Below are 24,017 nucleotides of genomic sequence, written 5' to 3'. Positions count from 1 at the left end.
TTCCATGGTGGAAAGGATAGGTTCTAAATTCTGCACAAAGCTCTGTGTAAGTTGGACCTACCCTTCTGTATGTTGTGACATTGTCAGCATTTTGGGAGGAATTTTATCGCATCAGGCATCAGTATGTTCGCCCATTCACCTTCTACTGTAGTCTCATCCATGAAAATCTGACTCCTTTAGGAAAACCAATTTGTAAGTTGTCCCTTGAGTGAATTGACACTAGTGGGTCCCTTTTCTCTGTCCTGGCTTCTGTACACTCGTGCCTGATGTCTCTGTAGATCTTCTCCTTTGCCAACAGCTAAAATGTGAGCAGCGTTACTGAGTTTGTGTCTGTGAGAGTAAGATCAATTAAACATATCTCTTCAACTTCTTTAAGAGAGAGCATTACAATGAGCCTTGTATTTCTCTTAATCTGGTTATTAAGAGGACCATCAGTTTGTCAAATGTACACCTTCACTACCAGCACATTGTTGGATGATTTTCCTGTATGCTGCAGATCATGTGTAGACATTTTCATTAAAGACATGACTTATTTGGACCTGTCAGTGAGGCCGAGACTTCACTGGAGTCAGAACTAAATGAAGGAGAGGAGCATATGACCTATATTTATTCAATAATTGTTATGTGGATATAAGATTTTTTTTATCATTTAAGTCTTTATCTTCCAAGTGACATAGTTTATCTTCAACACCAGTCTTACTTCATCATGCCACATTTCAATAAAATGTACTCTCTGAACCCATTATCCACATTATAAGATGAAACACTCACTTGTCTCTTATCATTACTTCAGTAAATCTTTCAGCAGTAAATAAATGCAAAGTTTCTAACCTCCATAAATTATACAGTCCACTGTCAATTGATATTTTAATTTGTTATAGGTACAAAATTAATTTTAAAAATCTACTCTAGCCTAAGATTGTGCTTCGCTAAGGTGTCTGAACTTGATTCCTAAAATCAATTCTTCTTGCATAGGTGACATTTGAGAGCTAAAATGGTGATAAATAGTTGCTCATTTTCTCTAAAAGGATCATGTAAGTGGGCGTCTCATTAACGATAGGTAGATGAGGACCACCTTCCATGGTGATGCATCAACCTTCTTGAGTAGAAGGTTTAAGTTTCTGGATATAACTTAAATCACAACTTTAGGAAATAATTTGTATTCCCAAAAATAAGGAGGGTTGGCTAGACTTACTAAGTATATCAACTCTGTTACACTCCATTAATATAACTGTAATGTACAACTTTATCATATACAGCATTTGTCTGAAAATTGCTGTTGTATCAGCCCAATCACAGTGGAATAGAACTTGTTTCTACAATAAGAGAATGATATCTAAATGGGTCATCCAAAATCATGTTGCATGTAGTATCAATGATTACGATCAACACGATTAAATAGATTTAGTCTATTGCAATGTTCCCTGCTGTAAAATAATGGACATGACATAGCAAGTACCCACTACTGTGCATAAATGTAGAATGTACTATTCCAAGGTTATACATCTTGTAAAGCCAAAATTGAATAAATCATATCAATTAATCAGCCCTTGATGTGAATTATGAAAATTATGCAATGAAATAGACATTAACTATTAATCCTGCAGTTGTAATGAAGATATTGTTTTTCATAGGTATACACTTATTCCCACTGCAATAATTCTTGGAACAGGAGGAGCACCACTTTGGTCGGCTAAATGTGCCTATCTTACCATTTGTGGTTACCAATACGCAAAAAAATTTAATAAGATTGGAGAAAATATAGTAAACCACTACTTTGGGATATTCTTCCTTGTATTCCAGTCTTCTGCTGTTTGGGGCAATCTATTGTCATCATTAATATTTCAATACAGTTCCAGAAAAGGTAAGAAGACATCTGTATGGAAAAACTACAATAGAAGATGCATTGTTATCTATTTAATACTTTGTACATTTTCTCTGTAGAAAATGTACTTAATTACTGTGCTGCATTGATGATTATGTAGACTAAAGCCTGGAGTTTTGCTCAAAGGTCAGTTGTGCAGAGTTAGGAGAATTCATGGCTCCATTAACCTGATTTCTTTTTAAAACGTTGCCTGCATGTCAGATTGATCTTGGCTTACAGACATCAATCGAATTGGCATAGGAGAACCTTGAGGTAGTGAGAGGATGCCAGATATGGATGCAATCTCCAATACTGTTCAAAATCTTAAAATAAAGAATAAAACGTAAAACATCCCTCCAGCTCATAATCCCCATGCCCATAACATTGCTTGTGTACATCTTAGCCAGCACAGGAACCTCATTCTGTACCTATTCCCCACAATTCCCCATAATACCTACCTTGCCGTTGTAGCCACTCCCGTAGCCCTGATAGTCCTTAATGCTAACTCAAGACAATCCATGCTCCCCAACACACCACCTTTTTAATAGACTGGAAAATCAGACTGATGTTGTGGCTATATGGGACATTACTTCGGCCACTTTTGGAATATTGTGTGCATTTTTGGTCTCCCTGATATTGGAAGGATGTTGTGAAAATTGAATGGGTTCAGAAAAGATTTACAAGGAAGTTGTCAGGATTGGAGGGTTTGAGCTATCATGAGAGACTGAATAGGCTGGGGCTGTTTTCTTTTGGGTGTTGGAGGCTGAGGGGTGACCTTATAGAGTTTTATAAAATCATGAGGGGCATGGATATGGTAAATAGACAAGGTCTTTTTCCTGGGTTGTGGGAGTAAATATTAGAGGGCATAGGTTTAGGATTGGAGACTAAAGGGACCAAAGGGACAACTTTTCATGGAGAGGGTGATGCCTGTATGGAGTGAGGTGCCAGAGGAGGTATTGGAGGCTGTCACAATTACAGCATTTAAGAGGCTTCTGGATAGGTATATGAATAGGAAGGGTTTCGAGGGATATGGGCCAAATGCAGACAAATGGGACTAGATTAATTCAGGATTCCTGGTTGGCACGGAAGAGTTGGACTGAAGAGTCTGTTTCCGTACAGTATATCTCTGTGACTGTGTGGTAATAGTAGCCTCGATGAGAAGTTCAACAAATGCCTTTGAGATAGTTTCTTAGAGCAGCATGTATTGGAACCAACCAGAGAACAGATTGTACTAGACTTGGTACTGTGTAAACTCTTCGAGGAGAAAGTGAGGACTGCAGATGCTGGAGATCAGAGCTGAAAATGTGTTGCTGGGAAAGCGCAGCAGGTCAGGCAGCATCCAAGGAGCAGGAGAATTGCCTGACCTGCTGCACTTTTCCAGCAACACATTTTCAGCTATTGTGTAAACTGACAGGATTAATTAATTACCTCAGAGTAAGACACTGTCTGCTGACACAACAACTGCAGGGTAACTGCATATGCATGCTCGCTCGAAATGTGCGTGATTTAAGATTTACATTGCTGTGTCATGAGCAAAGTCAGCATTACACATGAAGGACTATTTAAGTAATGGTAGGGCCATGGGGAGTGTTGCCAAACAAAGAGACCTATGGGTTGCAGGTGTATAGTTCCTTGAAAGTGGAGTCGTAGGTAGACAACCTGGTGAAGAAGATGTTTGATACGCTTGCCTTCATTGGTCACAACATTGAGTTTAGGAGATGCCATTTTGCACCTGTAAAAGACATTGATGAGGCCACTTCCAGAATACCGCATGCAATTCTGAGCACCCTTCTATAGGAAAGACGTTGTTAAATTTGAGAGGGTGCAGAAAAGATTTACAAGGTTTTTGCTGGGACTGAAGCGTTTAAGTTATAGGGAGAGGCTGAATAGCCTGGGGCTATTTTCCCTGGAGCATCAGAGGCTGAGGAGTGATCTTATAGAGCTTTATAAAATCATGAGGGGCATGGATAGAGTGACTAGCCAAGATCTTTTTCCCAGGGTAGGGGAGTCCAAAGCTAGAAGGGATAGGTTCAAGGTTAAAGGAGAAAAAAATTAATAATGACCTGAGGGGTAACCTTTTCATGCAAAAGGTGGTGCATATGTGGAACGAGCTGCCAGAAGAAATGGTGGAAGCGGGTACAATTACAGCATTTAAAAGGCATCTGGATGGGTATATGAACAGGAAGGATTTAGATGGATATGGGGCAAATGCTGACAAATGGGACTAGTTCAAATTGGGATGTCTGGTTAGCATGGTTGACTTGGACTGAAGGGTCTATTTCCATACTCTATGGATGAAATATAAATAACAGCATAGAGTGAACCTCCTGTCTGTGCACAATTCCATGTTGTGTCTTTATGTTTGACATTATCTTCAACATTCCTTGTTAACTACAGATGGTGGGTCAGTCCTCTGGAAGTATTCTTCCTCTTGGGAATGTATTTATTCTCTCTATTCTGAAATATCCCTGCTCTCTGAACATATCCAAAATGTGCTATTCTAAGAACCTACCTTGTAAAAAATTCTATGAACTACTCATCTAGGCAACTTTGCCCACCCGACCTTTTCAATCAGTACATAGATGTTCCATGATTACTGCCATGCCTTTCTGATTAGCTCCCATTATTCCTTCCTTTATTCTCCATCCTGTCATAGGTTTGCTACTAGGGGATTTATACATCACTTCTACAAAAATGACTTCTTGCCGTCATCAGTTCTTCTTTCTACACATTCTGTTTCCATATCTTGGTTTCCTGAACTTAGGATGCAGGGCTTCTTTGCTGCTGCGACAAATTGCAGAGTTATGTGAGTTATTATATAATATTTCTTTAAAAGTCAATGATTTTCAGGGGTAAACAGCAAAACATTGGTGGCATGGTAGGGTACTCAAAAGTATAAGCTAGTAGAACAAAGGACAGGGGTGGCATGGTGACTCAATGGTTAGCACAGCTGCCTTACAGCGCTAGGGACCCAGTTTTGATTCCAGCCTCAGCTGACTGTCTGTGAGGGGTTTGCACATTATCTCTGTGTCTGTGTGGGTTTCCTCCGGTTTTTCTCCTACAGTTCAAAAATGTGCAGGTTAGGTGAATTGGCCAGGCTAAATTGCCTGGAGTGTTCAGGGGTGTGTAGGTTATGTGCATTGGTCAGGGGTAAATATAGAATAATAGGGGAGGAGAATGGGTCTGGGTTGTTCTTCTGAGGATTGGTATGGACATGTTGGGCTGAAGGGCCTGTTTCCACACTGTAGGTATTCTATGATTCCACATCATTAGCAGTCTGTTTTACTAAGAACATACAGTGCGGCTCACGTTGAATGCTCACAGTACTTAGTGAAAGGAAAGCAGTTCACCTGCAGTGGCCTCTCAGGATTGCCACCAAGCAGATATTTGAGACTCGTGGCCTTATCTGATGTTTTGCTGCACTGGGAATGGGATAATATGCCTCTTCTCCCAACCTCCTGGATGAATTTGTGTTTGAACCCAGTTAAGACTTGCAACCTACACCTCAAAGACACGCCATCCTCCATGAGTCGAATGTGTATTGCACAGCAAGTTTGGTGTATGCTTGCATTTCGAATTTACGAGCTTTACTGATCATCTCGAATTGGTTATTACACTTGATAAACTAACAATTAATTTCTGATGATGAGCTGAACTCATAATACGCCTCACTTATCCCTGCTAAAGTAATTTACATTTACATACAGGCGGGGTCTAGATTAGAGTGGTGCTGGAAAAGCACAGCAGGTCAGGCAGCATCCGAAGAGCAGGAAAATCAATGTTTCGGGTAAAAGCCCTTCATCAGGAATGGCCCCGTTACATACAGACCCCTGTTCTCCACAAATAATAAAAAAAATTCAAGACCTATTGATTATTTGAATGGCTGGAAGCAAGAGTACCGATAATTTCCTGTTGCGTACTCCATGCCAACACCTTCGCCAATTAGTGTTAACTTGTCACCTATTGTATAAATCATGATTGTTTGAAATCTGATAGATTTTCTTTTGCCTTGATGAGTGCAACATGTTTCACTTTACAGCAATAGTTATGAGTTTATTTCAGTACCCTGCTTGCAATGCATCCAAGTCTAGATATTTCTTTTATCTTTGAAGATTTATGACTATTTGACTCATGAGAGATTTTGGATCAATTTTAATTTATTACTACCAACATCTGGTAGCAATAAATGGAGGAGGAAGAGTAGGAGCAGATCTGTTTTTCAGTATTCCAAGACACCATGCGACCAGAGATTTGTGATCCAAAACTGCTTTACCTGAACTATTTTTCTCATTTCCAATATTGCAAAAAGAGGGCATTCAGTAGAGCACACCCCTTTGAATTGTGTTAACTCAATTTTAATAATAACAGAGCTCTCCCTGAGGATTTTCTCTGTCTATTTGAATTCTATACCTACAAATCTGAAGATATAAACCTTTCTCTTAATACCTTAATATTCTCTTAATAACAGCTCACCAAGAAAGCACCAACAATTGGCTCTGAAAACGTTACTCACAGTTTGAAACTTGTGATAAAATTCACAACAGCAGATAAGACAAGTCTTCGATTCTATGATTAGAATGCCTGCTGCATCAAGTGCCTTCAGCCATCTTTGCATATCACTTGGAATGAAGTAAATTGGCTGAAGATTAGTGTTTGTGATGCTGGGGACTTCCAGCAAAGGCTGAGATGGATCAATCACTTGATAATTCTAGCCAAGGATTGTTTGTATGCTTCACCCATTTTTTTTTTACACTGATGCGCCATCATTGAGGATGGAGATATTTGTGGAGCCTCTTCCTCCAGTGAATGGCTTAATAGTTTATTGTCATTCACAATTAGATGTGGCAGAATTGCAGAGCTTAGTTCTGATCTGTTGGTTGTGGAATCACTTAGCCCTCTCTATAAGTTGCTGCTTATCTGTTTAGCACACAAATAGTCCTGTTTTGTAGCACCTCTTTTTTTATTAGGCATGCCTTGTACTACCCTAGCAAAATGGAATGATTGAATCAGGGACAACTCTCCACTGGTTTTAGTCATACCTGGCACACCAGAAGCTGGTTATGGTTGTTGGAGGTTAGTTACTTCAGTTCCAGAGTATCTCTGCAGAGTTCCCATGGGCAGTGTCCTAGGCCCAAACATCTTCAGCTGCTTCATGAATATTCTTTCCTCCATCATCCTGTCCTTCTCTCCTTCATTGCTCAGACTTTTGAGTATAGGAGTTGGGATGCTATGTCATGGTTGTACAGGTTGTTAGTAAGGTCTCCTCTGAAGTACTATGCCCATTCCTCATTGCCCTGTTATAGGAAGGATATTATTAACCTGGTGTGGGTTCAGAAGAGATTTACCACGATGTGACTTGGAATAAATGGTTTGAGTCATGGGAAGAGGTTGGATAGGTTGGGACATTTTTGACTGTAGTGCAGGAGTTAAGGGTTGACCTTATAGAGGTTTACAAACTCATGAGGGGTGTAAGTAAGGTGAATGGCAGGTTTCTTTTTCCTAGGATGGGGGATTTCAAGACTAGGGGGACATATTTTTAAGATGAGTAGAGAGAAAGAGATTTAAAAAAGACATGGGGGCAACTTTTTTTACATGGACAGTGGTTTGCATATGGAATGAACATCCAGAGGATGTGATGGATGCGGGTACAGTTACAATGTTTAAAAGACATTTAGGTCAGTACATAATTAAGAAATGTTTGGAGAGATATGGGCCAAGCACAGGCAAGTGTGACTAGTTTAGTTTGGAATTATGGTCGGCATGGACTGGTTGGACTGAGGGGTCTGTTTCCATGCTGTATGATTCTATAAGGTTTGAAGGAAGGATACTCACTGACGATTGTACTATGTTTTAGTATCAATCGTGATTCCTTAGATAATGAAGCAGTCCTTGTTAAATGCAACAAGATCTGGACAATATCCAGACTTGGATTGACAAGTGACAAGTAACATTCCTGCTACAAAAATACCAGACAATGACCATGACTAATATGAGATAATATAACTGCTGCTCCTTGATATTCAGTGGCATTACCATCACTGAATCCCCCATTATCAACATTCTGGGGATACTATTGACCAGAAAATCAACTGCACTTGCCATATAATTAGAATGACTATGAGTGCAGGTTAGAAGCTTGGGACACTGCAGCAATTAACTCCTGACTCCCCAATGTCTGTCCACCACTGGCCACAGTGATAGAATACCCCAACAACATTCTAGAAGTTTGACGCCATCCAGGATAAAGCAGCCTGCTTGATTGGCTTCATGTCCTTGCCATCCACCACCAATGCTCAGTAGCAACAGTATGTGTTACCTACAAGATACACTGCAGAAATTCACCAAAGATCCTTAGACAGCGCCTTCCAAACTCACGATCACTTCCATCGAGAAGGACAAGGGGAACGGATAAAATGTGAAGTTCATCTCCAAACCATTCGCCTTCCTGACTTGCAAATACATTGTTGTTCCATCATTATCACTGGGTCAAATTCTGGATTTCCTTCCCCAAAGGCATTTTGGATCAACCTTTAGCTCATGGACTGCAGCAGTTCAAGAGGCAACGTACCATCACTTTCTCAAGGACAACTAAAGACAAGACATTAAATGCTGTCCTGTCACCAATGCTACATACTCTGTGGAAATAAATCAAGTAGGTTTAATTATATTCAGGTGGTAATGGTATATTACAAATAATTATGAATGCAATCTCAACACACAAAAAGTAATATTTACATCACAATCTATTTCATTTATATGTATGAATTGCAAATTGTGAATGCATTTGTAGCTTATGTGGATTTCATGATGAGCATGGGCAAAAATACTGATAATCATTTATAAATATGTAAATTGATGAAATTATGATAAAGAAAGTTGGAATCCTACTGAAAAATAAATTTGTACCCTATGATCTAGTAACACACATTCTTTGGCTTTTAGCTAACATCACTGATGAGATTTTAGCCTACTGTGGACCTAACAATTGCCCACAATATGATGACAAAGTCTCTCAGAATGTTACATCTGTCCACCATTCTATGGCTGTGATCCACACTCTCTCAGCTATTTATACTGGTAAGTAACAATTACTTGCAGCACATCAAATAAAGTAACCTCAAAAGCAGAAATGCTGGAAATAATTCAGCAAGTTCAGCATTATTTGGAGAGAAAAAAAGAGTAAATATTTTGATTCCAATTTAATCATTCTTCATGCAAGATAATGAATTAAAATGCCAAACAACAGGAACATTAGGATCATGATTCTGGTCCTCTGTAAAGCGGTTATCCAGTTTGTTTTGGTCTCTGCAATATGAAGGTGACCATATTGTGAGAGGTGAATGCACTGAACTAAATTGAAAGATGTATAAGTAAGTCGCTGTTTCATTTAAAAGAAATGTTTATGGGCCTTGTAGAGAAGAGGTAAAAGGTTAGGTGTGATGCCTCAGCATGGCAAAGGAAAGCAGCAAAGAAAAGCATGATTACAGGGATAGGGTGGATCTGAGTGTCATGCTCTTCAGAGGGTCATTGTGAACTTGGTGGACTGAATAGCCTGCTTCCACACTATAGGGATTCAATTGATTCTGTGAAAGGCAATGAAGTATTGAGCATGGGCGAGGGTATTTTGGAAGGAATGGGGTCTCCAGAATGCTGAAAGGGGAGGGAAAGGGAATGTGTGTTTGCCTTAAGGTTCAGCTTATTTTCATTCATACCATGTGAATTCTTCAGTTATACTTATTTTTGCCCTAATATTCACTGTAAGGGAGAATTAATAGTAATGTGAAATTGATTTCCTTTGCTGTGGGTTGAGACACTGCTCAATACTGGCTGAAATGATATGGTAGAATAAAAAAAAAGCAGTGATGAATTGCTTCCAGAGGCATGCACACTACTTTGTTTATATTACCACAATGCCTTTGAAAGTGGAGCTGCTTTTGTAGATATCACTATAGTGTGAACAGGAAACAAAATTTTGTCTGCTGATAATATAACAAAGTTGCAAGTTTGTTTGCATCTCTTTGGTTAAGACTACAATGAATAGTTGGCACGGTGGCTCAGCAGTTAGCACTGCTGCTTCACAGAACCAGGGACGCGGGTTCAATTCCTGTCTCTGGCAACTGTCTGTGTGGAGTTTGCACATTCTCCCCGTGTCTGCGTGGGTTTCCTCCGGGTGCTCTGGTTTCCTCCCACAGTCCAAAGGTGTGCAGATTAGGTTGGCCATGCTAAATTGCCCATGGTGTTAGGTGGATTATCAGGGGTAAATATAGGGGGGTGGGTTTCTCTTCACAGGGTTGATGTGGACTTGTTGGGCCTAAGGGCCTGTTTCCACACTGTAGGGAATTTAATCTTAAAAAAAACTCTATTGTAATGCCACTTCATTTAATATTCATTTTTATTTCATTGACGTAGAAGTTAGAAGAAATAAAAATAAATTGTTGTTATAAGCTTTTAGATTTAATGCATTGATCCATAAAAGATTTTTTTTTGTACTTGATTGAAATGGAATTAACAAGGGGAAACTGCATTACTCAAATTCTACACTTATGAAATATATTGGTTTTATCACCTAATGTAATGAATAAGATGTGCATGAACATAACGGAACAATATTGCATCTTTGCCATAGTAGGAAAGGCTAAAAAAGAGGCATCTAGTTCTCACAAATAAAATAAGCTCCCTGTTTGTATATGCAAAGTGCCTAAAGGCTGCCTTAGCTTTCTTTTCTCAACTGGACTGCTTTGAAATCTGGTGCCAAGCTGACTGTGGGTAGTGAAGCGTGGCCTGCACAGAGCCTTGAAGGGAAAGCTGGAGACCATCAGCAAAACGTTAAGTTTTTGTGTAAAATATGGCAACATGAATGTTAAGCTAGAAAGTGCAGGGGCATTTCTGATATCTTCACTACAATATCAAAAAAGGTTGCAGGTTTCTACACAATTGCTTTTCAATAATTTTCCTCAGATAAATCACTTCTCTCTGATTGCTTACCCCCACCATAAATCATGCTCTCCCTGTTACCTGTTCTTCTAAGAACTGGGCTAATGGAAGAGCCCTGTTGTCCTTCCAAATAATATTCCACGAGTCTCCATGGCATACAGGCTGTTATGCTGAAATCATGCTGGGGAGGTGCCTGAAGCTTGCCACAATCATGTCACTAATATTACCTTTGGCCTATCTCTCCTAGCGCAGGGATTATGCTCCATACCAATCTCAAAGTACCAATGATTTAACTATAATGGTCCAAAAGTGTATGCCCAACATCATACTGTGTTAATCTGCAAAGGTACTGCCCTAAACCCATTTCTTCCAGTGACAAGTTCACTGTAACCAATTGTTTCTGGCACACTGGTGTGCAGCAGCAAGATGAGAAGCAGCATCACTTCACGGAGATTCCTGATGTCCTGCAAGAGTTGAGATTCAGCACCGTGTACGCGTGGAAGATGTGAAATCTACTTTTACAGCTTGCTTTCAGACTAAACATGCTTGATGATTGAGGATCATATCTCTAGGATGAGAAGAAACTGTGCATGCACAGTAAAGAGGCATGCAATTGATGAAAGATGGTTGAATTGACCTGCCTGCCTGGACAAATCTTTACATTACTATGGATTTTAAGGTAAATATTTTGAGAATTAATTTTAGTTAAGCCAGTAAAGTTCTTAGAATAGATTCTAACAAGAAATTGATAAGTTTCTTCTCAAAAGAGGTGATACCTTTGCTAATTCAATGAAATATCTGAACCCAAAGCGTAAAAGAGTAAGAACTGTTTGGAGACAATGCAATGAGAGCTATCTAGCCTTTGGATTTTCATTGACAGGAGATACCACTTGCCCTTTAGCTGAATGTCTCATCTGTATAGAGAAGTTAGCAAACAGTTGACTTGTGAAAATATATCTGCTGCCAATGGAAGATGGTATGTTGTTTCTGGTGGATTTGAAATATTAATGCTTTTGATCCTTTTTCGTCATGCTGGATGTACTATGTTGCAAATCTCTCTAATAACCGTAGCAAATGCAAGTAAATGTGATGTTTATAAGCAATCAATTCAGCTGAAAAAGTGTGTATGTACTGTGCAATTGTTTACGTTACTGAATTGTGTATTGATACTGAAAAACCTGTGAACTTATATGCTATACCGTGAGCAGAGGATGATTTATGCTACATGAAATAACTCCACAGAGGCTTGGTGTCCTGATACCAAGTTACCCTTTATTCACATGTGGAAAGTCCTTGTCTCTGATACAAGGAGTGTACAGGATGTCTGACAATTGTCAGCCTGGCCTCCCTGATTGGACCAGATTAACAGTCACAATCAGGGAACTCATGTTCTATGAGGTGCACCTGGCTGGCCTCATTACAATCACAACACTACAGATCTGAGCAACATCATCAAAAGCATCAGCCATAGACTTTTCTGACAACTCAGTGATTCACTTCCTTGTAGCAGCAAGTTTTAACTTTCACGTTCTGCACAATGTCTCAGCTAAGCTCAGAAATCCCACCTCTCATATGCTTTGGGCCCCAAGAGTAGAAATACAATAATTGTATTTGGCGGCACGGTGGTACAGTGGTTAGCACTGCTGCCTCACAGCACCTGTAGACCCGGGTTCAATTCCCGACTCAGGCGACTGACTGTGTGGAGTTTGCACGTTCTCCCCGTGTCTGCGTGGGTTTCCTCCGGGTGCTCCGGTTTCCTCCCACAGTCACAAAGATGTGCGGGCCAGGTGAATTGGCCATGCTAAATTGTCCGTAGTGTTAGGTAAGGGGTAAATGTAGGGGTATGGGTGGGTTGCGCTTCGGCGGGTCGGTGTGGACTTGTTGGGCCGAAGGGCCTGTTTCCACACTGTAAATCTAATCTAATCTAATCGTCAATGATCAGTCAATAACGAATACCTACAAAGTACGATGAGATTTAACTATGAAGTTTTCATTGTGACTTTTAATATATCTCCATAGAATCCCTCCAGTGTGGAAACAGGCCCTTCAACCCAACAAGTTCACTGCTACCCTCTGAAGAGTAACTCACACTGACCCATTTCCCTACCCTATTATCCTATATTTACTCCTGACTAATACATCTAATTACACATCCGTGAACACTATGGACAATTTAGTATACCCAATTTTTCCTAACCTGTACATCTTTGGATTATGGGAGGGAACTGGAGCATCCAGAGGAAACCCACACAGACATGGGGAGAATGTGCAAACTCCACACAGACAGTTGCCCAAGGCTGGAATCAAACCCAGGTCCCTGGCATTATGAGGCAGCAGTGTTAACCACTGAGCCATCATGCCACCCATGAATCTCAAGGATCTCAGTATTTTCAATAATTCAAAATTCGTCAGAGATATGTTTCTATGAGGTGAAAGTAGACTGCAATCCAAACGTATTGACTATTATTTTCCAAACAGCATCAGTAATGTTTAGTCAGTTAATACAATGTATATCTTCAAGTGCAGTATCTAAAAGGATCTGTTTAATTATTTACAAAAATCAGTGGAAAAGGTAGTGGACAAAATTCTAAATGTTATTTATGTTTGATGTATTTGCTTTTAAGAAAAGAGATGCTTTGTATTCATGTGTATTTCAGGGGCAGAAACAGATCAATCTTATATATGATAAATTGTGCTACTAACCCTCCTTTTTTGTGTTTTTATATTCAAATTGTACAGTTTCAATTATTCTTCCAATCGTAAAATCTCAATCTATCCCTATAAAATAGATTTTATATAGTTTAAAACCATTGAATTGCTTATCATTCAGAGTGCTGAATTGGTGCATGTTCAAGTAAGAAAGGAGAGGGAAATAAAGACATTAGAGAAAATGTCTATCTATATTAGAAGTCAGTTTTAAATGGTTAAGAATTTGTGGAAATGGTAGCAGAATGGTAAAATACAAATAATACATTTTTCTAGTATAATTTATTTACAGTTTTATGGATCTATTTGTAGTATTTGATATAACTAGGAAATATATAATAATAATATTGGGAGTGGAAAATTGCATTTAAGTGACATTTAGCAGTGCAGATTAATTGGGTGTTAGTATACTAGGGGACAACGTTTCTAAAAGTCTCAAAGATGGTCTTAGCAGCTTGGCTGCTTTCACCAAGATCGACAGTGCAGATGACTGAAAACAAAAGCAGATGTGTACATGTTATAGACCATGTGTCTCTCAAGCTTATTAACAGTTGAATGCATCAGAACTTGCGCCAGTCATGTCATCTTGGCAGATGAAGTCATTCAGGCTATGCTATAGTTCCTATGATTTTACCCACACTGTGAATGAAACCAATTTCAGTAAGTATCGTCTAGCATTCTGCTAGAAGTTTTCAGAATGTAACTAGTAGAATAGATAAGGAGGAACTTGTGGATATGGCTTTTGATAAGGTCTCACACAGTAGGTTACATAGCAAGAGTACAGTCATATGGAATGGGGGTAAATATTTTGGTATGGATAGCAAGTTGGTTTATTTTTAAAACATAGTGGGAATAAAGGGGTCATTTTCAGGTGGACAGGTTGTGGTGAGCAGTGGAGCAATTATCAGTGCTTGTGCTCCAGTTATTCACAATCCATGTGAACAATTGGACCAAATGTAATGTTTTCTGATGGTGCAGAACCAGGTGGGAATGTGAATTGTGAGGAGGATAGGTAAAGGCTTCAAGAGGGTTTAGGCAGATTGGGTAAGGACATGTTCGGTAGAATGCAGTGTGTGAAAGTGCAAAATTAGCATCTGTGGTATGAAAAACAGAAATCCAATGTATTTCTTAAATAGTGAGAAATTGAGTGGTGTTGATGCTCAAAGATACCTAGCTGTCATTGTTCATAAGTTACTGAAAGCTAACATGCATGTGCAACAAGCAATTAAGAAAGCAGATAGTAAATTAGCCATTAATGTAAGGGTTTTTGAGGAAAGACATTATATATAGAGTGTATATAGATACATTACATGCAATTGTATAGAGCCTTGTGAAACTGTAATTGATGTATACAGTTTTAGTTTCCTTAATTAAGGAAAGATATATTTGCCATACATGGACTGTAATGAGGATTCACCAAACTAATCCTTGGGATGGCAGGATTGTTGTATGAGAAGAAACTAAGGAAATTAGTCATACATTCTCAAGAGTTTAGAAAAATAAGAAGTGATCTCATTGAAGCGTGCAAAAGTCCTATAGGGCTCAGGAAGGTAGATTCAACAAGGATAGGGGTTCTAGAATCATTGGATACAAACTCTGAACAAGAGATAGGGCATTTGGGACTAGGATGAGGATGAATTGTTACATTAGAGGATGATGAATCTGCGGCATTGCCCTCCAGAAGGTTGTGGAGACTTAGTCCAAGTATATGTAAGACAGAAATGTATAGATTTCTAACCATTAAAGGTAGAAAAGGATATGTGAATAATGTAGGAAAGTGCCTGGAGGTAGAATATCAGGTATGATCTAATTGAATGGCAGAGCAAGCTCAAGCGACTGACAGCATTGTATATTACTTACTCATTCCCTAATTATAAGCTGTCCACCAATCATCGAAGATGAGAGAGCAGCCCTTCAGTCTTCTGGGACTGTGGTGACTTTAACTTTGCTGTACGTAACGATTTTCTTCTTTCAGAAGAGATACACCCATCAGCTAGATAAAGGTAACCTCAGCTCTATCTGCAGGTGTAAGTGGTCACAGAAGTCAATCATGCAACTTGGGCCTCTTGGCATCCTTCCATATTTGCTCCTTTTCTTCCACACACTTCATGAATTGTGGTATGAAGCCAGGAAAAGTCATAATAATGAACAGAAAAAGATCATGTGAACTCAGTATCAGTAAGATTGTTTTTTTTTTCAAACGGGTGCAGGTGTAGTCTTCTGGCCCTAATCTGCTACAAGAAATTGGGTCACTGATGTAGAGAAGGTGGAAAGGCAGGGTGTTTATTAAGTGTCCTAAGCTGGACCTTCCTGAATTCCTCTGATATCTCCTTGAGATGAAGGGTCACCAGCAGTGAGACAGAGACCCCTTTTTTGCACTACTGATGCTGTGTACTTATGAATATAGTGATAGCACATGTTTGAGCAAATATTCAGCAGCTGGCTGCCCAGGGTTACTGCCACCACCGGTTCCATGGAGCAGCCAAGTGGTCCCATGCAGTAGTTATGACAGTTGATAGAATTTGGATGCAATCTTTTATATTTCTCTCTCTCTTACTGGGCGCCTTGGGTATCACTACTTGATGTTTCTTTACCTATCACAGCACGTTCACCTTGTCACTGATGGCTGAGTACATGCCCATCATCCTCATGGGCTCAGCAGGTTTTTCCAGCAGTCACCCAGATATCAGAGACCTTGGGCATTGCCCACTCTGACATCAGTGGACTCTTGGCTGTAATGTGCCCACCAGAATGTGATTCTGAGATGACACTGGGTAGTGAATCTGTCAAGCTGAATGTCTGTGCTGGTGGTGTATCCAGATGAAAACCATGCCAGCGCCTTCTCTGCAGTTTCGGAGACATCAGACTCTGAGGTGGTGGTGGTGCTGTTGCTGCTGGGGGGAGATTATAGCATCTTGTGCTTTGTCCTCTTCTGGTGGCCATTAGCATTTGTAGTGAAGAAGAAAAGGAATAGTTGGTGAAGATGCATAGTCTCTTACGTAGACCAATGTATGACACTGCCTGCAAATTGGACATGAGCAGACTGCAATGTTCCTCATGGTTTCCTGCAACATGTTCTTGTCTATCTGTCAATGCAGGAACTGTCTTGATCCTTTACCTCCAGTTGTTCACTGCACAAAAAGTGAGAAGGTCTGAACCTCCAAAATTCCTTCATTGTTCTAGACCCTTTCCCTCAAATTTTCATTTCATTCACTCATGAGATGTGGGTGTCACTGATTGGCCAGCATTTATTGCATATCCCTGGTTACCCTTGAAAACGTGGAGATGAGCTGTCTTCTTAAATTGCTGCAGTCCCTGTGCTGTAGGTAGACCAACAATACCATGAGGAAGGGAGATCCAGGATTTTGACCTTGGACAGTGATATATTTCCAAGTTAGGATGGTGAGCGACTTGGAGGTTACCTTACATCTGTTGCCCTTGTCCTTCCAGGTAAAAGTGTTTGTAGGGTTGGAATTGGCTGACTAAGGCCCTTTGGAAAATTTCTGCAGTGCATCTTGTAGCTACGTACACAAGGTTGTGACTGAGCATAAGTGGTGGAGGGACTAGACATTTGTGGATGTAGTGTCAGTCAAGTGTCTTTGTCCTGACTGGTGTCAACCTTCTTGAGTGTTACTGGAGCTGTACTCAACCAGGTAAGTGCAGAGCGTTCCACGACTCTCCTGACTTATCCATATGGATAATGGACAGGCGTTGGGAGTGAAGAGGGAATTGCTGACAGCACTATACCTATGACCTTCTCTTGTAACTATTGTATTTATCTGCAAGTCCAGTTGAGTTTTTAGGATGTTGATAATGGAGGATTTAGTGACACCATTGAATGTGATGGGGTATTGGTTCAACTATTGGAGATAGTTGTTACTGGGTTTTTGTGCATGAATGTTACTTGCCATTTGACAGCCCAAGCCTGGATATTGTTCAAGTCTTATTGCATATGCGCATATGCACAGTAAAATTAGCTCTTCCCCAATTTAAAATTTATAGCGTTATACTTTTCCACAACTATTCTACATCTAACTGAGTTACAATCACGATGCAAAACACTGCTGCTGCCTTCTATTTGCCTGGGCTTATTTTGAATATTAGGTCAAGAACAACCGTCCCTGGTTGGGCTTTCTACTTTCTCGCTAAAAATGTTTGCCTGGATGCATTTTAAGAATTTTACTCTCTCCCTACCTTGCACAATAAAACCAATCCTATTAATATTTGGGTAGCTAAAAGTCTCTACTACTGCATTTCAATCTTAGTATTATTTATAGAATTATAGAATCCATAAAGTATCGATAGAAGCCATTCAGCCTTTCCTTTACATCTATCACATTTGATTACACGTGTGATCTTCTATTTCTTCCTGACTGCTTGGCGGTCTATAATACACACCCACTAATGTATTTACTCCTTTTGAGATTCTGCTCCCATCCATATGGCCTCATATTATGATTAAGATATCCTTCTTCACTGCTATATTGAGTCCCTGATCAACGTTGCAAGTCTTTCCTCCATATTATTGTTCTTTTTATCTCACCAGAATAGTCCGCAACCAAAATGTTTGAGCTGTCAATCCTGCCCATCTTTCAGTCATGCCACGTGATAGTTATATCTTTCTCCCATGAGCCTGTATGTGCCCACAACTCATTTGCCTTATCCTCAGACTCCTTGTACTAAAATCTATTCCATTAAGCCCTGCTCAGCTCACTTTTTCTTATTTAGCCTATGTTTTCTCTACCTTCCAGATTCACTGAATAGTGTTTTAATTTATAATTCCTTCTTTATTCTTTGATCTGCTGGTAGGATTCTAACTCCCTCCCAATCTGTTTTCACCACAGCTTTATCAAACCTTCCTATGATTTGTTGATACTATTCCTGTTCATACGTAACCCATTCAACTTGTTTAGGTCCCACCTATCCCAGAAATGGTCCATGCTCTCAAGCATCTCCAGCCATGCATTCATCTGTTCTATTCTTTTGTTTCTATACTCACTACAGTGTGGCATCAGATGTAATACAGAGAATACTACTCTTGAAGGCCAGATTTTCAGTTTCCTCACTCACTCTGCTAAAGTCTGCTTACACAACCTCGTGTTTTTATCCATCCTGTCAATGATTCTAACATGGACCATAATTCCTAGCTGTTCACTCTCACCCTTCCTAATGGTCTACAGATGCTTCATGACGTCCTTGACATTGGTGCCTAGGAAGCACTATATCATCCAGGAATCACACCCAAGGCTGCAAAAGCTTCTGCCTTTTCCTTCACTAACAAATCCCCCTATCATTATTCATGTTCCACACTTCTGTCTGAGATTTTCGATTGAGTGAAGAATGTGTAGATCATGGACTTGAGTGTCACAGAATTTTCTTAATTAAATAGAATATAAATGCTTGCTTTCATTTTACCCTTACTCTTATTTCAACATAGACAAGAAAAATCTTATTCTTTATGTCAGGCACAACCAGATCACTTCAACTCTATCCAGCAAAAAAATTAGTTTTGAACTTCAAACATATTAATTATCTATGTACAGTTTTTAAGCTGTATTTATGGTATTAAATCAATATCCAGTCACAAGAGACAAGAACCTAACAACTACCAATTTACCTATTTGCTCTTTTGTGACCAGCTCCATTGCTGGTCTATCAGTTGTTGAGACCATTCTCCTTTGGTTGCTCCTTTAGCCCCAGCTACCACTGCTCCCAAATCCCACACAAGTCTGCTGCCAGTCTATCTGCCCCAGGAGACTTTTCCACTCTCACTATTCCTTTGAACATCATTGCTGCTGCTTCTAATTCTTCTGCTTCTGGGACCTCTATGTTCTCTCTGTTCCTTTTAACCACATTGGCTCTGCTCCCAAATCCCACGCATGTCGGCTGCTGGAGATTTTGCTTCCGTCTCGCCTCTCACATTCCTCTTGATGATGTTAACTGCTTTTCTTGGGGTTCTCATCTCCCTACTCCTCTCGCTACTAGTCCAGTAACATTACCACCATCCCACTGCCTCCCAGAAGTTACTTTTACTATTTCAAAACCTAAGTGAAATAACTTCATAGAATCCTATATCCCATAACTAAGTCACCATGTATTTACACATGAAGAGTCCTTGACTATAGTACTGCTTCATTCCAGAGTCAGGTTTCAAAGGGTCAATATCTTTGACATGCACCCCTTTTAACCTGTCAGCCTGGGCTCCCTGACTGCACCAGAGTAACAGCCCCAATCAGGGAATTTATTCTGAGGTCCAACTGGCTGACCTCATTAAAATCACAAGGTCCCTTCCCTTCTGAGTTTGCGCACATAGACTGGTCCTTTATTTTGGAAAGACTGCTAGGATGTTTTAGCACCAAGTCAGGTTCCTCCGACTTGGCACCTGCACAGGTGGTGTGTAACACATAGGAGCTCACCACTTGCGTCAGGTAGAATTTCAATCTTCTTCCATCAGCAAAGGCATTGAGGTGGCTACTTCAGTCATGTCAATCCCGGATTCAAGAACTTTTGAAGGAAATGGTGAATCCAAAGGTTCCAGCAAAATTTTGGAATGTTCCGAGGAGCAGGGCACTTTGTGCCTGCATCATCTGTGAATTTGCGGCTTTCATGTGGTTCACACATTCATTCAGGACCGTTGCACAGACCCAAACTTTATATGTCATTGATCCTGACCTCATGTCAGTCATGCCACTTACCCATGTGGGGCAATTTTTGTGATTTCGTACACCAAACGTTATCCCTTGTATCAAACTGTCTCTCTTACTTAGCGGAGTCTTGTGTCCGGCATCGGAGATTCTCATATTATATCAACCTCCCCACGTGGTGTGTAAAGGCCTGGTGCATAGTCTTCTACCCATTAGCAGCTCTGCTGGTGCTATCCCAGTAGTTGCATATGGGGTGGTCCTATAATCAAATAAGAACCATGACAGCTTGGTATCTAGCAAGTCTCTCGGCGGTTCTTTCAATCCAATCTTTAAAGTTTGGGCTGCTCTTTCTGTCAGGCCATTGGATGATAGGTGGTATGGAGCTATCCTTATATGTCAAATCCTATTTGACTTTATGAAATAATCAAATTTCCTGCTGGAGATCTCTGGCCCATTATCTGTGTCCAGCATTTCCAGTGTTATGTGTGTTGAAAAAGATGCATATAATTTTTCTATTGTCGTTTCAGTGTTTGATGAGTGAGCCCCTATGCATGCCCAGCTGTTTTGAGTGTGATGCTGGAAAAGCACAGCAGGTCAGGCAGCATCCTAGGAGCAGGACAATCGATGAGATTCTGAGATACTGTCTAGTATACAGGAAGCTGAAAATGTGTTGCTAGTTAAAGCACAGCAGGTCAGGCAGCATCCAAGGAACAGGAAATTCGACGTTTTGGGCCAGAGCCCTTCAGGAATGAGGAGAAGGTGCCAGGCAGGCTAAGATAAAAGGTAGGGAGGATGGACTTGGGGGAGGGGACGATGGAGATGTGATAGGTGGAAGGAGGTCAATGTGAGGGTCAAAGGCCAGAGTGTGGTGGGGGCGGAGAGGTCAGGAAGAGGATTGCAGGTTAGGAGGGCGGTGCTGAGTTCAAGGGAATCGACTGAGACAAGGTGGGGGGAGGGGAAATGAGGAAACTGGAGAAATCTGAGTTCATCCCTTGTGGTTGGAGGGTTCCCAGGCGGAAGATGAGGTGCTCTTCCTCCAACCGTTGTGTTGTTATGTTCTGCCGATGGAGGAGTCCAAGGACCTGCATGTCTTCGGTGGAGTGGGAGGGAGAGTTAAAGTGTTGAGCCACGGGGTGGTTGGGTTGGTTGGTCCGGGCTTCCCAGAGGTGTTCCCTGAAGCGTTCTGCAAGTAGGCGGCCCGTCTCCCCAATATAGAGGAGGCCACATTGGGTGCAGCGGATGCAATAGATGATGTGTGTGGAGGTGCAGGTGAATTTGTGGCGGATATGGAAGGATCCCTTGGGGCCTTGGAGAGAAGTAAGGGAGGAGGTGTGGGCGCAAGTTTTGCATTTCCTGCGGTTGCAGGGGAAGGTTCCGGGAGTGGAGGTTGGGTTGGTGGGGGGTGTGGACCTGATGAGGGAGTCACGAAGGGAGTGGTCTTTGCGGAACGCTGATAGGGGAGGGAAATATATCCCTGGTGGTGGGGGATGGGGAGGGGAGGGAAATATATACAGGAATAATGATTTAACTGTGCAAAAGCACCTGCAAGTTGAAGCCCAACAGAACTTCAAACAGGTGCTACAACTAGCTTTACAATTGGAAAATGTGGCAGGTGGCGCATACCAGTTGCAGGATATTCCTGTGGAAGTGGACACCTCGTCAGTCCAATTGAGCTTGTGGAACACCGCTTGAGTGCAGCCTTATTGAGGACATAGTCTTATCAGAGTGACTCTAAGTTGGCGTACAACAAAACCTCAAAATAAAGCAACCCTAGGTCAAATAGTTACAATTTTCTTCAGGATTCAGGCCAGCAAGCCATTATAGTTGTTGCTGGTATGCAGATACAAGAAGCCAAATGTGGTCCTAATAGAGGTTAGTTGAGTAAGATAGCTCATGGGCCAGTATCCAGGAGAGCTCATACCGTCGAAAGTCTGCCTCTATCTGACTTGGAACAGTTAAATTGCTAAACAACACCAAAATCAGAACTAATCAAGATAAACATCTGGCCATGCGGTTCTAATGGAGATTTCCAGTGGTGCAGTCCTGTCAGTGATTACAGAACGAGTTTTTAATAAAATTCGCCCTGGACTCCAACTTTGACTTAATGCAAGACCTCAGCAAGGCTGAGAACCTATGCTGGGGAACCTTCAAAAATTAAGGGTGCAATTTCAATTCTAGTCTCTCATGGTTCAGTTACCAGCAATTAACAGGGCAAAATTGGTTGAGAGAGACTTACCTCGTTTGGCTCAATATTTTGAATTAGAAAATGGCTGCCTGAGTGAAGTCCTGATTAAATATCCAGAACTCATTCAGGACTTTCTAGATACAATCGTAAGAGCCAAGGCCACCTTGCATGTTCACCAGGAAGCAATTCCACAATTCAGGGAGGCATGCACAATATCATTTGCCTTATGAACAAAAGTAAAGGCAGAAATCAAAAAGCCCGATGGATCATTTCTCCTTTGTGGAGATTTTAAACAAAAAGTAAGCCATATTTTGCAGCTGGATAAATATCCAATCCCTTGGATAGAGAATTTATACACAAAACTGGCAGGGGGTGCTGTCCTTCATGAAGCTGGATGTGAACCATGCTTTCTTGCAATTGTGCTTAGACCAGATTCCTAGAAGTACTCTATAATTCATACGCATAAAAGACTTATACCAATAATATGAGACTGTCATTTGGTGTCTCGTCAGCCTGTTCAATTTTTCAGTGGATGATGGAGAACATTTTGTAAGGTTTACCTCAGGTCGCCATTTACCTATTTAATGTCTTGTTAACAGGGAAAACCAATAATGAACACTTAGAGAATTTGGATGTCGTCCTAAGGCAGTTTTTAAAGGGTGGAGTTCTTAGATAGATATACCAAGACAAAACCACTGGGGGAATTCACACCTATTTGTGGACTCGCCCCAAACTCAAAATCTATCGATTCCTAGACTCAGTGACATTGGAACTCAAAAGTTATCAAAAGACCTGTAGGAAAAAACAGTTCAATCACGAATGTGAATGACCACCATTCATCCTGCATTGTGTTGCATGTCAACTCACACTGTGTGGAGAATAATAGATATTGTGTGTGTGATCCCATGACCAATCTCAAACGAGACACTGTACCATCCTAAGTTGTCCAAGACTTTCCATTTTAAAATTCACCAGTGGTCTACTCATAATGACTACAAGAAACTAACTGACCTGAGGAAAATCCTTCTCTTCAAGAGAATCTTGTTGTAATCCTAATGTACAGCTCCAGAAACTGTAGCCAACTACATTACTCATTAAGTGAAAACATCTTTCTTTCCCAAAATAAGCCAAATCATGTGAATTATGAACTATTCCTTGGTTTATAATTAAGTAAGTGCACTAGTTTCTTTAACCAGAATTTCTTTGTCTTAGAAAATGGTAACTGACTGATGTAGCCTTAGATTTTCAGATGAACGTGTGAATAAATAATCCCGTATATTTAACCCATGAGAACCTGCTGTTGGTTATTCAAATTGACTCTACAATTTGAGGTTAAATCCTTACCTTTTCAAAGAAACGTGTGAATAAATAACCCTGTATATTTAACCCATGAGAACCTGCTGTTGGTTATTCAAATTGACTCTACAATTTGAGGTTAAATCCTTACCTTTTCAAAGAAAAAGTGATTACAGATGATAAAGGAAGGGAACTGAAGATTCAATTCTCTCTCATCTTTGTCTGTAACAGAATATATTAATGAATTACTTTTTTCCCCAAAAGCTTTCTTTATCCATACCACTTGTTATTGTAGTGTTCATAGCTTCTATATCTGCATAGTGACTGAAAGGATATCCAAGTGCCAAAGTCTGACATGGGACTTGAGGGACCATGTGGAGCTGCTAGG

The 24,017-nt window shown here is 40.5% G+C and overlaps 1 protein-coding gene across 1 annotated transcript in view; it reads left to right on the top strand.

Annotated features, from left to right (window-relative positions):
* Positions 1 to 24,017, top strand: part of unc93a (unc-93 homolog A) — a 91,287-nt gene that overhangs the window by 32,064 nt on the left and 35,206 nt on the right. Inside the window, exon 3 of the mRNA XM_060831004.1 lies at positions 1,635 to 1,864. Coding sequence (XP_060686987.1) covers positions 1,635 to 1,864 — 230 coding nt within the window. The remainder of the gene's footprint in view (positions 1 to 1,634; positions 1,865 to 24,017) is intronic.

This window comes from Hemiscyllium ocellatum, chromosome 10 (genome assembly GCF_020745735.1).
Source record: "Hemiscyllium ocellatum isolate sHemOce1 chromosome 10, sHemOce1.pat.X.cur, whole genome shotgun sequence".
NCBI classification, from domain to species: Eukaryota; Metazoa; Chordata; class Chondrichthyes; order Orectolobiformes; family Hemiscylliidae; genus Hemiscyllium; species Hemiscyllium ocellatum.
Note: the sequence above shows the minus strand (reverse complement) of the source record. Positions and strands in the feature narration are given on the sequence as shown.